The 16,216-nt window shown below is 46.5% G+C and overlaps 1 protein-coding gene across 4 annotated transcripts in view; it reads left to right on the forward strand.

Moving 5' to 3' along the window:
* The window catches only part of LOC123996941 (tyrosine-protein kinase ABL2-like), a 37,799-nt gene extending 21,583 nt beyond the window's left edge, over positions 1 to 16,216 (forward strand). For 2 of the 4 annotated variants that reach the window (XM_046300813.1, XM_046300814.1), the window contains 9 exons: positions 4,441 to 4,605; positions 6,509 to 6,804; positions 6,966 to 7,238; positions 7,539 to 7,623; positions 7,719 to 8,081; positions 8,179 to 8,331; positions 8,489 to 8,578; positions 9,542 to 9,733; positions 12,228 to 16,216. In XM_046300813.1, coding sequence (XP_046156769.1) covers positions 4,441 to 4,605; positions 6,509 to 6,804; positions 6,966 to 7,238; positions 7,539 to 7,623; positions 7,719 to 8,081; positions 8,179 to 8,331; positions 8,489 to 8,578; positions 9,542 to 9,733; positions 12,228 to 14,002 — 3,392 coding nt within the window. In that variant the 3' untranslated portion in view covers positions 14,003 to 16,216. Of the gene's footprint in view, positions 1 to 3,066; positions 4,052 to 4,440; positions 4,606 to 6,508; positions 6,805 to 6,965; positions 7,239 to 7,538; positions 7,624 to 7,718; positions 8,082 to 8,178; positions 8,332 to 8,488; positions 8,579 to 9,261; positions 9,355 to 9,541; positions 9,734 to 12,227 lie in introns of those variants that run through there. The other 2 variants (XM_046300815.1, XM_046300816.1) reach the window with 2 other exon arrangements.

Here is a 16,216-nt window from a genome sequence, read left to right on the forward strand (position 1 = left end):
TGCATGAATCAGGGCATCATGGTTGGATTTCTACAAAGAAACCCGTACTAAAAGACACCAATCAGAAGTCTTTCTAGTCCAAGAAACATGAACATTAGACTGGTGGAAATCTGTCCTTTTGGTCTTTGTGAGATGCAGAGTTGGTGAGCGGATCTCTGCATGTGCGGTTCCTACCGTGAAGCATAGAGGAGGTGGTGTGATGGTGCTTTGCTGGTGACACTGTCAGTGATTTATTTAGAATTCAAGGCACACTTAACCAGCATGGCTACCACAGCATTCTGCAGCGATACACCATCACATCTGGTTTGCGCTTAGTGGGACTATAATTTTTATGACATTTTTTCAACAGAACAATGACCCTTTGAATGACTAGTTGTGTGCCAACTTTTGACTGGTACTGTATAATTATTACTTTTACTGCTCACAACTTGGGGGGGCAAATTTTGGCCCGCGGGCCGCCAGCTATGGAACCTTTTACATGGTTTTGCCAAACGGTGGTTGTTGTTTAGTTGTTAATATTTCAGGGATCAGCTATATTTCATTCAACATTGATTGACCAAACTCTTATTCAAAGATCAATCTTAATTTATTAAAAAAATTGGACTGATTGAATTAATACATTTAGCTGTTTTCTGAGTCTTTCTCAGTTAAAAATAGGCTTGAGGCTGACTGAATAAAAATATTTGTAATAGTGTGATATGCTTGAGCAGTGTTGTTCTGACATTTAGGAAATTCAGGGCCTGTAGCAGTTGTAGTGCCTGTTGCCCCCCCATCAGTCTGTTTAGCCTCCCCCTGGAGGCTATGAGTGTGTCTCAGCAAGTGGCATCTCAGCAACAGCCATCTGCTGTTGACCTCAAGACTGCCCCTACCCCTCGCTCTGCTCTGTTCCTCAAGAGACCTACACCACAGCGAGCCCCTCCCCCTCCCACCCAGTCCCTCTATGGAGACGTTTTAAGAGAGGGAACTCGTCAGAAGTCTGTACTGGGATTGCGACTGGCTGGGATTGTCCTTGCTGACTGGGCCAGGCATCTGTACTGGGATTGCCCTGGCTGACTGGGAATAAGTGGAAGATGTACTGGGAGCTGTGGCTGAGCCAGTTGACAGCGACAGACCTGCATCATATGCTGGTGGGGAACAAAGGTGGGAGAGCATCAGCTCTAGACAGGGCAGAGTCACACCTGACCACTACATTTACATTTACATTTAAGTCATTTAGCAGACGCTCTTATCCAGAGCGACTTACAAATTGGTGCATTCACCTTATGACATCCAGTGGAACAGTCACTTTACAATAGTGCATCTAAATCTTAAAGGGGGGGGGAATACTTATCCTATCCTAGGCCAGTTTAATGTCCTTAAGAGATGTCCTGACAGATTAACTATACTGCTGCCATGTAGTGTACTGTGTAGTTTGCTTGCTGAATGGAGCAATGTGTACTTTAGTAGTTCTGTGTGTTTAGAATGGAGCAATGTGTACTTTAGTAGTTCTGTGTGTTTAGAATGGAGCATTGTGTACTTTAGTAGTTCTGTGTGTTTAGAATGGAGCAATGTGTACTTTAGTAGTTCTGTGTGTTTAGAATGGAGCATTGTGTACTTTAGTAGTTCTGTGTGTTTAGAATGGAGCATTGTGTACTTTAGTAGTTCTGTGTGTTTAGAATGGAGCAATGTGTACTTTAGTAGTTCTGTGTGTTTAGAATGGAGCATTGTGTACTTTAGTAGTTCTGTGTGTTTAGAATGGAGCAATGTGTACTTTAGTAGTTCTGTGTGTTTAGAATGGAGCAATGTGTACTTTAGTAGTTCTGTGTGTTTAGAATGGAGCAATGTGTACTTTAGTTGTTTTGTGTGTTTAGAATGGAGCAATGTGTACTTTAGTTGTTTTTAGAATGGAGCAATGTGTACTTTAGTAGTTCTGTGTGTTTAGAATGGAGCAATGTGTACTTTAGTTGTTCTGTGTGTTTAGAATGGAGCAATGTGTACTTTAGTTGTTCTGTGTGTTTAGAATGGAGCAATGTGTACTTTTAATAGTTCAGTGTGTTTCCTGTTTTACTCCCTATTCCACGTGTGACACTCATTAGGCTGGATTTGGAGATCTGGGTCATTTGATCAACTTTTTATTCGCCTACCTCCTCATGCCTTTTGCACACAATGTATATAGACTCTTTTTTTCTACTGTGTTATTGACTTGTTAATTGTTTACTCCATGTGTAACTCTGTGTTGTCTGTTCACACTGCTATGCTTTATCTTGGCCAGGTCGCAGTTGTAAATGAGAACTTGTTCTCAACTAGCCTACCTGGTTAAATAAAGGTGAAATAAAAAAATAAAAGATGCAGGACTTCATAGTTGAGGTTAAGCTTTAATTCAACTTAGTCTTACACAGTGTATATCTTAAAGGGTAAGTTCACCAAAATGCCATATTGGTTTCCTTACCCTGTATGCAGTCTATCAACAAAGGATGACCGCGATCCATTTTCTGGTTTAGTTTAACATTTTAGCATTTGGAACAAATCCCATTCAAGCCATGGGACCAATAATATCATTTTTTTGCGCATCATGTTCAAATCATCTATCAGTGACTTTGTTGAGCTTCACAATACAGTTTAGATACTTTTGGACATGATGTGTGAAAAATTATAATATTTGTCCAATGACTTAAATGGGATTTGTGCCACAAATGCTAAAACTTTAACATGTGGAAACCGTGCCAGAGAAACAATACCAAAGCATGGATTGCTGTCGTACCTTGTCCATAAACTGCTGTGAACTATCCCTTTAACTTCTCAGACGCTATTGTTTTTGGGCAATTCCACTGTAACAGAGTGACACTGAGACTTTAAAATGTATGTCAAACAAAAACCAAGGATGGCAATGAACAACAGTGCAGCAGATGCGAAGTTTGGTAACAGAATGACGGTTTGCCGGTTTTGCCGTCATTCTGTTACCAAACTTTGCATCTGCACTGTTCTTCAAGTAAATGTTTATGTAACGTTTACAATGGAAATCGTTAAGTAGTCCTTGTGCACAGAGTTGTATGGTTTGTTTAACTTTGCAAAAATTGTTTTTTGTTTAAAATGTCAAAGTAAATCTTCTTATCACGTCTTATCGTCCCAAAAAAATGGCCAAAAGCCACCCACGGAAGAAATAGCTAGGAAGATGTTTGGTATTATATTTATTGAATATTATCTGAATATTAGATATTAATATGGCCAATTTGGGTGCCATCAATTAGCTTAATTTCTCATATCAAATTATATTTTAACAAAATGTTTCATGAATGTTAATTGTATCTGTTACTGACTACAGAAACTATTCCAAAACAATCTGGGTGTCAAAATCCTCTTCCTTGTGCTTTTTGAGTTGGAACGACCCAGGAAGTGTAATTAGGAAGGGATGACGCCTTTCAGAAATGATATTTACTGTAACATTAGCTACTGACCACCACAGACTGACACTGATGGTGCCAGTCACTTACTGTACTCTAGATGTATCACTTCAACTTTGGTGTAGCCAGTCATTCCTTAGTTGTATTGGGGTAATTCCACGGTAACGGAGTGAAAGTAATCTTTGTGCATACAGTTGTATAGTTTAACTTTGCAATCATTGTTTTGTTTTTTACATACCTTTTATGCCAACTCTCGACTTTCTTTTCAATGCCTCTTTCATCCTCTACCTCTACCTGTCTTTAATTCACTCGTCTCCCTCTCTCCCTAACAGTGGGTAAGTCCCACTCAGCAGCTGCCCAGACATGCTTTAGAGTTTGTTGGCAGCTGTTAAGGAGTTATTGAGGCTCAGGCATGTTGGTGTCTGTGGGTCACCACGCCCACACGACCGAGCCCCTCCCCACAGCTACTACACTCTTTACATACAGGCAGGGAAGAAGAAAGTAGTGACTTCCTGTAGGACCTACTCCTCAGATCTCAGATTAGTGTGTTTGGAAAGTGAAGCGAGTCAATGTTGAGCGTGGACATGCAGAGTATGTATTTGAGGACCCTTCAACCCAGCAGCAGTTTTGAGGAAGAGTGGGTTAGGCTGACATGCCGGCCCTACACGGAGGTAACGAATGTGGACGGGCCCAACTTAGCTCTTTCTGTTTATGTTGGTAGACTCCAGCTGGCTATTAATTGGACAGCTATTGATATTAAGCTAGCACTGGTAAATGGTAGCCTATTTCACAGTTGATTAGTGCAGATTGTTAAAGGAACAGAAACTGATTTTTGGGTGAAATAAAGAATTTAAGCAAAACATAGGTGGGCATTGGAAAGGGATGCATGTTTGGGGTCCCTAAAAGGTAGGTACATGTTTTGTTAGGCATATCTGGGGCACTCATGTGGTTTATGTATTTTGAAGGTGAGATTTCAACAGATATTTTTAGGCCGCTTGACTTTCACTGACCCATTCACCAACCACTTTCTTTCTCTATCGCTCCCTTTCCCTCCCTCCAGAGGCCCTCCACCGACCCTTCGGCCTGGACTCGGCAGCATTGACGGAAGCGGTGCGCTGGAGCTCCAAGGAGAACTTGCTGGGTGCTGCCGAAAGCGACCCTAACCTCTTTGTTGCACTTTATGACTTTGTTGCCAGTGGCGACAACACGCTGAGCATTACGAAAGGTATGTATTCTGACAAAGATTTTTATCAATAGCTGCCGTCCCAATAGATAACCTGGTTTCATTTCCTCACCCTGCATCATCGCAAACCACTCCTTATCTAAAGATGGTTTGCTTCGAGGTATGGGGCCCCTACCTTCTGCAGGGGAGGTCAGTTCTTCAGGAGATTTCCTCTAAAATACAGTACCTTGGTACCCTCCAGTGAACTATGTTTGTTTATTCCAATCCTTGTTCTACTTTCCCTTTTTATTTAATCTGTGTCCCTGTGTTCCCCAACAGCAGTTTGCTGATCAAAGAGCTGTCTCCTGGGTAATGCGCTTAAAATCATAATATTTTGGAGAGTCATGACTTTTTAATTAACAGATATAATATCATTAGCTAAAGATGGAGAAATATCTTAAGCCGATGCCTGCCTTCACCAGTCGCCCCATTGCTGCTGCCTGAGATGGAGCTAATGTTTAGACTGTGAGTCACTGCATGGCCAAGGGAGAAGCAGGCAGGCTTGCCCTCCCCACACCCTTGTTAGGCTCTAATGCACTTTTAATGTGGAATCCTTTCAACTGTAATAATAACAGGTGCATAAACCCAGTAGGGTTTATCCAGCTGCTGGGTGATCAGAGAGTGACTTGGCGGCCCTGCCGGTCCTTAATCGCTGTCTCAGATCAATGCCATGTCTCAGATCAATGCCATGACTCAGATCAATGCCATGTCTCAGATCAATGCCATGTCTCAGATCAATGCCATGTCTCAGATCAATGCCATGTCTCAGATCAATGCCATGCCTCAGATCAATGCCATGCCTCAGATCAATGCCATGCCTCAGATCAATGCCATGCCTCAGATCAATGCCATGCCTCAGATCAATGCCATGCCTCAGATCAATGCCATGCCTCAGATCAATGCCATGCCTCAGATCAATGCCATGCCTCAGATCAATGCCATGCCTCAGATCAATGTCATGCCTCAGATCAATGCCATGCCTCAGATCAATGCCATGCCTCAGATCAATGCCATGCCTCAGACCAATGCCATGTCTCAGACCAATGCCATGCCTCAGACCAATGCCATGCCTCAGACCAATGCCATGCCTCAGACCAATGCCATGCCTCAGACCAATGCCATGCCTCAGACCAATGCCATGCCTCAGATCAATGCCATGTCTCAGATCAATGCCATGCCTCAGATCAATGCCATGTCTCAGACCAGTAATGTCCACCGCAGGCTGCCTGACATTGTGTTTCCACCCAGAGGTCTCTGGCTCCCCACGGTGTGTCGCAGAGGAAACTGTCTAGTGTGACTGGTTAGGCCAGCCCAATGTTTTTCTGCCTCCCCGGCTGTCCAGTGTCAATAAAGCTTGTAGCTATATCCTCTGTGGCACCAGAGGGTATTGAGTCTGCAGCATGTTCAGCTCAGCCCATGATGTACAGGGAGAGCGAGTAGGAGGGTGAGAGAGAGAAGAGAGGTTAAGTTGCAGAAAGCTTGGCGGCGCTCCCTGTCCCCTCTCCAGGCCGTGTCTTGTCGCTGCCATAACAGCTCACTGTCATTATCCTCTCACTGGGAGCAGCTTTGAAGGGCTGCAGGGAGCTGCCGGACAGCCAGGGCGTGTTTCAGCTACACAGACACACAGCTCCTCTATAGTACTGCATTCTCTGTCTCTATTTAAGAGGCACTCCCTCCCGTCTCCACCGTTGACCTCATAGGACACAAACAAAGCAGCAGTCCAAGTCACTACATGCGTAGCCCAGACCTACTTTTTGGGACTGTATTAAATGAAGCATCAATGGGGGCCATTTAAACCCTATGAAGGAACCAACAACTTCAAGGGGTGCTAATGTCCTAAAGTGTCTCTAAATGTTTGAAGATGATGTCCTTTTACGTGACTGTATGCCTGTCCCTCTCTGCCCAGGTGAGAAGCTGAGGGTGCTCGGCTACAACCAGAATGGGGAGTGGAGCGAGGTGCGTTCCAAGAATGGCCAGGGCTGGGTGCCAAGCAACTACATCACGCCCGTCAACAGCCTGGAGAAGCACAGCTGGTACCACGGGCCCGTTTCGCGCAGCGCTGCAGAATACCTGCTAAGCAGCCTCATCAACGGCAGCTTCCTGGTCCGGGAGAGCGAGAGCAGCCCAGGACAGCTGTCCATCTCCCTGCGCTACGAGGGGCGTGTCTACCACTACCGCATCAACACCGCCTCAGATGGCAAGGTAGCTAGTGTCTGGGACCTACAGATGGGCTGTCTCTCATCCTTTTCTTCACTTTTGTTGTGAAACTACTCTGCCCCTGCTAATTTTCCTGCTCTGTCTCTGTTGGCCATCTCTTTGTTTCTCCCCACGGTGCTGACCCCTGTCTGTCTTTCTGTCCTAAGGTTTACGTCACAGCAGAGAGCCGCTTCAGCACCCTGGCTGAACTGGTCCACCACCACTCCACCGTGGCCGATGGCCTGGTCACCACGCTCCACTACCCGGCACCCAAGTGCAACAAGCCCACCGTCTACGGTGTGTCACCCATCCACGACAAGTGGGAGATGGAGCGCACCGACATCACCATGAAGCACAAGCTGGGAGGGGGGCAGTACGGAGAGGTGTACGTGGGAGTCTGGAAGAAATACAACCTCACCGTCGCGGTCAAAACACTCAAGGTTGGTCTCTCTATAAAGATTGGTGGACGCATGTAAAATCTCCATCTTTTTGTTTGTCTATTTTGTGAAATCCTCTATGGGATCATGTAATATAAATGGGATGTGGTATTTAGTGGTTGATGGTCACCATCTGCTGGTGAAATGTGCTATTACATCAACATGAAACTCAATGGGGGCAACGACTACTGTTGGAGATATGTTTATTCACAGTTTAACTTGTTCTGCTCACCTTGGTATCCTGATACTAAGATATTGAATGAATCCAGTGAATATTGACCTTTCTGCTTGTTTGTCTTCCAGGAGGACACTATGGAGGTGGAGGAGTTCCTGAAAGAGGCAGCAGTCATGAAGGAGGTGAAACATCCCAACCTGGTGCAGCTGCTAGGTCAGTGCTGCTCACAGTACAGCTCCACTTACTAACAGCACATGGGATATCTACCGGCTGTAGTTACCTCTGACCTCTGGCTTGCCTCTGTCCAGGTGTGTGTACGTTGGAGCCTCCCTTCTACATCGTGACAGAGTACATGCCCCACGGCAACCTGTTAGACTACCTGAGGGAGTGTGACCGGGAGGAGGTGAACGCAGTGGTGCTGCTCTACATGGCCACGCAGATCTCCTCTGCCATGGAGTACCTGGAGAAGAAGAACTTCATCCACCGGGACCTGGCAGCCAGGAACTGTCTGGTGGGGGAGAACAGTGTGGTGAAGGTGGCTGACTTTGGGCTGAGCAGGCTGATGACTGGGGACACGTACACAGCCCACGCCGGAGCCAAGTTCCCCATCAAGTGGACCGCCCCCGAGAGCCTGGCCTTCAACACCTTTTCTATCAAGTCTGATGTGTGGGGTGAGTCAGAGACAGATTTTCAGTCATCACGTGTACTAAATCAGTTAACATTCGTGTTAGCGTGTTTCTCATCCTATGATGGTCTCTCGTCCTTCAGCTTTCGGTGTGCTGCTGTGGGAGATAGCGACGTACGGTATGTCTCCGTACCCAGGGATCGACCTGTCTCAGGTATACGACCTGCTGGAGAAGGGCTACCGCATGGAGCAGCCAGAGGGCTGTCCGCCCAAGGTCCACGAGCTGATGAGAGCCTGTGAGTATGGGCACCACACTTAGTACACACACACACAGTACACACACACAGTCCCTCGCACGATCATCCATTCACGTATGTCCTGCATAGAAACTCTATAACCTAAATTGTCAATGGAGTAAGAAATAACATTAACTTTGTTTTGGTGTGATATCAGGCTGGCAATGGAGCCCGTTGGACCGACCCTCGTTTGCCGAGACCCACCAGGCTTTTGAGACCATGTTCCACGATTCCAGCATCTCTGAAGGTACTTGTACGACAGTTACATTACTACCCTCATGTCTGAAACAGGGTCAGATACGACACAGTCACATTACTACCCTCATGTCTGAAACACGGTCAGATACGACACAGTCACATTACTACCCTCATGTCTGAAACACGGTCAGATATGACACAGTCACATTACTACCCTCATGTCTGAAACACGGTCAGATAGGACACAGTCACATTACTACCCTCATGGCTGAAACACGGTCAGATAGGACACAGTCACATTACTACCCTCATGGCTGAAACACGGTCAGATACGACACATGTCTGAAACACGGTCAGATAGGACACAGTCACATTACTACCCTCATGGTCACATTCACATTACTACCCTCATGTCTGAAACACGGTCAGATACGACACAATCACATTACTACCCTCATGTCTGAAACACGTCAGATATGACACAGTCACATTACTACCCTCATACGGACTGAAACACAGTCACATTACTACCCTCATGGCTGAAACACGGTCAGATACGACACAGTCACATTACTACCCTCATGGCTGAAACACGGTCAGATACACTTCTCTTGGAAGCATTTCCTTCTGCTACCTGACTATTCAAGCCTGTCAGTTTTGGCACTAAAGCGGATGCATTTGTGGACATAAGAGAGATAATGGCCATTAATGATGCGTAAACATCTCCTGTAGGGCTTTTTCAGAGTGGTACAGCATGCCTGGTGCCTCAGGAGAGACGGAGGATGATATTTGAGTGAGGATGAGGAAAGGGCAGGCTGAACTGAGGTGAGGGGAGTACAGGGAGAACGAAGGGCTTTCAGAGAACCATTATAAACTCAGCATTGATTTATTCAGTTATTCCAGTTAATGCAGTACTACTATTTCTAGCAAAGGATTCAATGTGTATAACGGTCTAATGTAAATGTCCACTTCATTAAGCATTCCTTTCCTGTGGCTCCCTCTCTCTCTGTAGAGGTAGCAGAGGAGCTGTGTAAGATGGCCTCCTCTGGCCACGGCCCGTCACCACACTCCTTCAGCCACGACATGCCCCTGTTGCCCTCCAAGTCGCGCACGCTCAAGAAGCATACGGAGAACAAGGAGAACATCGAGGGGGGTCTGGATTGCAGGCAGGAGACACACACAGCCAGCACCCACAGCCCCTCAGGTACCTGCCTTGCCCGCCACCATGCCTGTAGACTGAGGACAAGGGCTGCTGTCACAGGAACACCTCACCCAGTAGTCACCACAGGTGGTGCCATTACACAATCACACCAGAGAAAGAGTTTGGATTAAAGGCATTCTCAATCCTCTCTCTATCTTCCTCCCTTACCTGAAGGGCTGCAGGGAGCTGTTTGTATGCGTCTGCGCTCATGTCTGCGCTCATGTCTGCGCTCATGTCTGCGCTCATGTCTGCGCTCATGTCTGCGCTCATGTCTGCGCTCATGTCTGCGCTCATGTCTGCGCTCATGTCTGCGCTCATGTCTGCGCTCATGTCTGCGCTCATGTCTGCGCTCATGTCTGCGCTCATGTCTGCGCTCATGTCTGCGCTCATGTCTGCGCTCATGTCTGCGCTCATGTCTGCGCTCATGTCTGCGCTCATGTCTGCGCTCATGTCTGCGCTCATGTCTGCGCTCATGTCTGCGCTCATGTCTGCGCTCATGTCTGCGCTCATGTCTGCGCTCATGTCTGCGCTCATGTCTGCGCTCATGTCTGCGCTCATGTCTGCGCTCATGTTTGCCATCTTTTTTATTAACATGACGATTGAGGGTTTGAATTGTAATCCTCTGGTCTCTGTCTGTTGCATCCTCCCCACACAACACACACAACTCTAAAGATCACTAAGAATCACTGCATACGTATGTACCAATACCTCAATTAAAAGCAGATCATATTTTATATGGTTTTTGCCATGTTTTATTGCATGTTTTCTTGTGTAAAAACCAAAGGCAATTTATGTTCCTGTCAACCCTTATACTCTCACTCATTTCTCTGACTCAGGCTGGTGCCTTTCTCACTCTGGCGCTCATATATTACACATACAGAGCCGCTTCGCATCTCCAGTACAAGCTGTCACCACAAAGTTATTGAAACAGGAATGGCTCTGGAGAGGGAGGATATGGCTGTAATCAAAGCAAATTGGCAGCCAGCCTGTGAGATTCAGATTTGATGTTGAATAAATGGTGTAATGAGTGTTGATAAGAGACCGCAGCCCTGGTACCTGTTTAACTCTCTGTTCTCTGTAGGTCTGGTACCTGTTTAACTCCCTGTTCTCTGTAGGTCTGGTACCTGTTTAACTCCCTGTTCTCTGTTCTCTGGTACCTGTTTCTCCCTGTCCTCTGTTCTCTGTAGGTCTGGTACCTGTTTAACTCCCTGTTCTCTGTAGGTCTGGTACCTGTTTAACTCTCTGTTCTCTGTAGGTCTGGTACCTGTTTCTCCCTGTTCTCTGTTCTCTGTAGGTCTGGTACCTGTTTAACTCCCTGTTCTCTGTAGGTCTGGTACCTGTTTAACTCCCTGTTCTCTGTAGGTCTGGTACCTGTTTAACTCCCTGTTCTCTGTAGGTCTGGTACCTGTTTAACTCCCTGTTCTCTGTAGGTCTGGTACCTGTTTAACTCCCTTTCCTCTGTTCTCTGCAGGTCTGGTACCTGTTTAACTCCCTTTCCTCTGTTCTCTGCAGGTCTGGTACCTGTAACTCCCTGTTTTCTGTTCTCTGTAGGTCTGGTACCTGTTTAACTCCCTTTCCTCTGTTCTCTGTAGGTCTGGTACCTGTAACTCCCTTTCCTCTGTTCTCTGTAGGTCTGGTACCTGTTTAACTCCCTTTCCTCTGTTCTCTGTAGGTCTGGTACCTGTTTAACTCCCTTTCCTCTGTTCTCTGTAGGTCTGGTACCTGTTTAACTCCCTGTTCTCTGTAGGTCTGGTACCTGTTTAACTCCCTTTCCTCTGTTCTCTGCAGGTCTGGTACCTGTTTAACTCCCTTTCCTCTGTTCTCTGCAGGTCTGGTACCTGTTTAACTCCCTTTCCTCTGTTCTCTGTAGGTCTGGTACCTGTAACTCCCTGTTTTCTGTCCTCTGTAGGTCTGGTACCTGTTTAATTCCCTTTCCTCTGTTCTCTGCAGGTCTGGTACCTGTTTGACTCTCTGTCCTCTGTAGGTCTGGTACCTGTTTAATTCCCTTTCCTCTGTTCTCTGCAGGTCTGGTACCTGTTTTACTCCCTTTCCTCTGTTCTCTGTAGGTCTGGTACCTGTAACTCCCTGTTTTCTGTTCTCTGTAGGTCTGGTACCTGTTTAACTCCCTTTCCTCTGTTCTCTGCAGGTCTGGTACCTGTTTAACTCCCTTTCCTCTGTTCTCTGTAGGTCTGGTACCTGTAACTCCCTGTTTTCTGTTCTCTGTAGGTCTGGTACCTGTTTAACTCCCTTTCCTCTGTTCTCTGCAGGTCTGGTACCTGTAACTCCCTGTTTTCTGTTCTCTGTAGGTCTGGTACCTGTTTAACTCTCTGTCCTCTGTAGGTCTGGTACCTGTTTAATTCCCTTTCCTCTGTTCTCTGCAGGTCTGGTACCTGTTTGACTCCCTGTCCTCTGTAGGTCTGGTACCTGTTTGACTCCCTGTCCTCTGTTCTCTGTAGGTCTGGTACCTGTTTGACTCCTTGTCCTCTGTTCTCTGCAGGGCTGGCAGCCACTCTGCTGGCAGGGGATGGCCGGTCAGGCAGCTCTCCTGCTCTGCCTCGGAAACAGAGGGACAAATCCCCCAGCAGTCTCTTGGAGGACTCCAAGGAGACCACGTTCACACGGGACCGCAAGGCTGGCTTCTTCAGTTCCTTCATGAAGAAGAAGTCTTCCTCCAACTCTCCCTCCTCCCAGCTGCAGCAGAGCCTGCCTACGCCGCCCAAGAGGAGCAGCTCGTTCAGGGAGATGGAGACCCAGCCTCACAAGAAGTATGAGCCCACGACTGGCTTTAGCGCCCCTCCTCCCCCCCTTCCCCAGGCAGATGGCCTGGGCTTTTCACCGTCCCACGGAGAGGGGAACCACGTCCAGTCACGCTGCTGTGGAGCCACTTTTGGACAAAAGGCCTCTGCCAACCACACCTCTGGGGCGCCGCCCTCACAGGTGGGCAGTAGTAGCAGCAGCTGGGCAGGTCTGGCAGGCTTCTTCACCCCCCGCCTCATCAAAAAGACCTTAGGGCTACGGACTGGCAAGTCCACTGGGACCGAGGAAGGGGGTGGGGGAACCAAGCCCTTCCCCAGGTCCAATTCCACCTCCTCCATGTCTGCAGGGCTGCCTGACTTTGAGAGGATGGCTCTGACTTTACCCAGGAACCGCAGTAAGCCTCCTCTAGAGCGCACTGCCTCCACCACCTCGCAGCCTGAGAACGGGGCAGCACACACCTCTGAGTCCCTTCTCCGTAACATGGATGAGGGCACAGCTCAGATCAGGGACCGGCCTAAAGCCAAGCTGCTTCCCCGAGTGGTGGGGGGAAGCTCTGGGGTGGTGAGAGCTCCTGGCGTTGGGAGTGAAGCAGATTCATATTGTCCCTCAGGGACCCTACGGGGTAGGGAGGTTCAGGAGGCAGGAGGACAGGACCGTCAGGGATGGTCGTCCCCCTCCAAAACAGTGGGATCAGGCCTGTCAGCGGCTCCACACAACCACAAGGTTCCAGTGCTGATCTCGCCCACACTCAAGCATGGCTCGGCCGATGTGCACCTGGTGGGGATGGACTCTCAGGGGAACCGCTTCAAACTACTATCAGAGCATCAAGCGGACCGGGACCGACCACGGCTGGTCAAGCCTAAATGTGCCCCACCTCCTCCTCCCACTCTGCGCCTCCTTGGACACTCCTACAGCGGGGATGGAGAGGAGCAGGCCGGGGTGGCTGTGGAGGTCAATGGTGATGGGGTGAAACGGCCGGGACGAGTAAGGGAAGTTGGAACAGGGAGACCGTCAGTGCCGCCACCACAAGTGCCTCCACCTCCTTCAGCCTCTTCTTCCTCTGCCAACAACACTACCCCTACGAAGATGGCTAACGGTGCCACCAGCACTGGCTCATCCACAGTCCCCTCTGGTGGCTCTAAGCTTCTGCGTCGGACTCGGCAGCAGGCAGAGAGGGTTCAACCGGAGACGATCAGTAAGGGGGCTCTGCTGGAGTGTGCTGAGTGCCTGAGAGGTGCCCTCCACAGCAGCCCTGAGCCCTCCTCCAGCAGCCAGGTCCTAGACGCTGCCCACCAGCTGCTAGACTACTGCTCAGGCTACGTGGACTGCATCCCACAGATGCGGAACAAGTTCGCCTTCCGGGAGGCCGTGGGCAAATTAGAGCTCAGTTTGCAGGAGCTGCGGGCATCGTCAACCTCTGGAAGCGGAGGAGCATTCTGTGGTCCGGGGACTAGCCCTGCTCTGGACAACTTGCACACCTGCATCAAGGAAATGAGTGATGTGGTTCAGAGGTAGCCTCCGGACCCTTTCAAACATTTCCTTCTGTATTCCCTTTGTTGGTTCTATTAACATTTTGGGGACAGAGAACAATCTCAGAAGTACCTCAGAAAATCACTACACATTGTTTCTCTTATTGTTTACAGTTGACTCTTTCTCAAAAATGCCAGTGGAAAACAATGTTCTATTCTTTCAACATAAACATTGTTGATACCAAACTAGAAAAATAATTGTTTTGCCCCAAATTGTAACTTTTCCACCAGGTTTTAAGGCCTTTCTTTTAACTGGATGTGGAGTATATCAGCAACGTTTTCAGTCCCAGAGTTGATAAAGAACAAAGTCAGTTTGAGTATCTGTCATTTAGTAACTCAACCAAGAAACAAAGTGGAGAATAATGCATTCATTCTCCTGGCAACAATGAAAAGAGTCCCTGTGACAGGATGTCACCGTTCAAAAGTATTGTCACCTGGGACATCGATGAGTGTTCCACATAATCAGGTCTACTTTCTCTGCCATTTGGTTTGATTATTTCAATGTCACAACATTTGAATAGAAAATGTAAGCATTTCAATATTGATGTCCAAATTCCCTTGCACATGACCTAGCTATATGTTTGGAGCCTATGAGAAGAGCGAAGAGAGTGCAGGGTAGTACATGAGCAGGTGGTTTGGGACAGTTTCTAAGTGTCCTTGGACAGTGCTGAGTTCCCTGTGGCCCTTTCCCTCAGTGCCTATAGTTTCTTAAATGATTGAGAATCTGCAAATACAACTAATCCTTGACAAAATACTGATCTCATCACAAACTACAGTATGTCTCTAGCACATCAGTGATTTATTTGTACATTATTTGGTTTTAACTTTGGAATGGCTTTATGTATAAACTTGAATTTTAAATTATTGTTTTTTTTAATTAAAAGCACAGACCTATTTTAAAAATGTTATGTAAATATTTGCTTAATTTCATATCCAGGAAAAAGTGAGGTCACATTTGCTTGGATAAGTGTTTGAGTGTAAAAAGAAACCGCAGTAGGAAGTTTAACACAGGACTGAGACCCACCGCTCCCTCCACAACCCCATCTGAACATCTGCAAAATGAATGTATTATGTATTGTTATCTTCCTTTTCTGAGAAGATGCCATGTTTAATTGTTGTCTGGTCATCATTTCAATACCAACATCAGTCAATGCTTCTGGTCAATTTACAAAATGGATTCTTAAAGCACGTTTTCTGTTTTGATATCCCTTAGTAGGTCTCATCTCTACACAAACATTTCCATATCAAGTTGCTGGATGTAATTTCATCCTGTTTGTTCTATTGTACACAAATAACAAGTTTCACCTGTGTCTGCAATAATTTCTCAATAATAATTTGGCTAATGAATCAAGCAATCAAAAACAAAAAAAAGCTTGCTTATAACAGAGTGCTCCTCAACTGTTTGAAAATTCCCCTAATCCCCACTTGAGATGTTGGCACCCTTAGTGTATCAAAAGGGGATCATGGCGCTCTCCCAGAAGTTCACTGGTATGTAAAACCCACACATTCAGGCAAACAAAAGATGGAATGGGACTGCACTCAAAAGATGTCCCATAAAGCCTACTTAATTTATCCATCCCTTCGCTCTTCCCTGCGTCAGGCACAGACGTCTCGGCCCTGTTTGTCGGAACCCTGAGTGTACACTGGATAAAGCCTATGATAATAGTAGACATTGCTTGGTATATTGCATTTCATCTTAGTATAAACTCTAGTAGTGCCCAATATATTTTCACATTTCATTCCATTGTGGTACACTACCTATCTAATCCAGCAGATGAGCTTCAGTGTGCCTCTGGTCATTCAAAGGTCCTCTTGACTAATAGCATGAAATAGTTTATTTTCACTGGGAGGTTCACTTATTATTATTATATATTTTTCTTTTGACACTGGATACAGCAATGTTTTTCCTATGGTTCTTGGTGCCTTTTGTGAAAGATATTTTATGTATAGTGCACTACTCAGTCAAGAAACGGATATACAGCAATGTGTAATTGTAAATATCTTGTGCTTTTGTTTTCAGATGACAGATTTTGCAATGATGTTGTGGCCAAGTATAAATATCACTACAACGTGCATTTCTATTACTGGGAGTAAACATTTTGTTGTTTTAATTTAAAACTCACATTTAATAGTATATTACTGTGAATTTCTCCCCATCAGTGTTAAACTTGATATAAATAAAATGTTGGAACAATTCTAA

Source organism: Oncorhynchus gorbuscha, linkage group LG15 (assembly GCF_021184085.1).
Source record: "Oncorhynchus gorbuscha isolate QuinsamMale2020 ecotype Even-year linkage group LG15, OgorEven_v1.0, whole genome shotgun sequence".
Classification (NCBI taxonomy): Eukaryota; Metazoa; Chordata; class Actinopteri; order Salmoniformes; family Salmonidae; genus Oncorhynchus; species Oncorhynchus gorbuscha.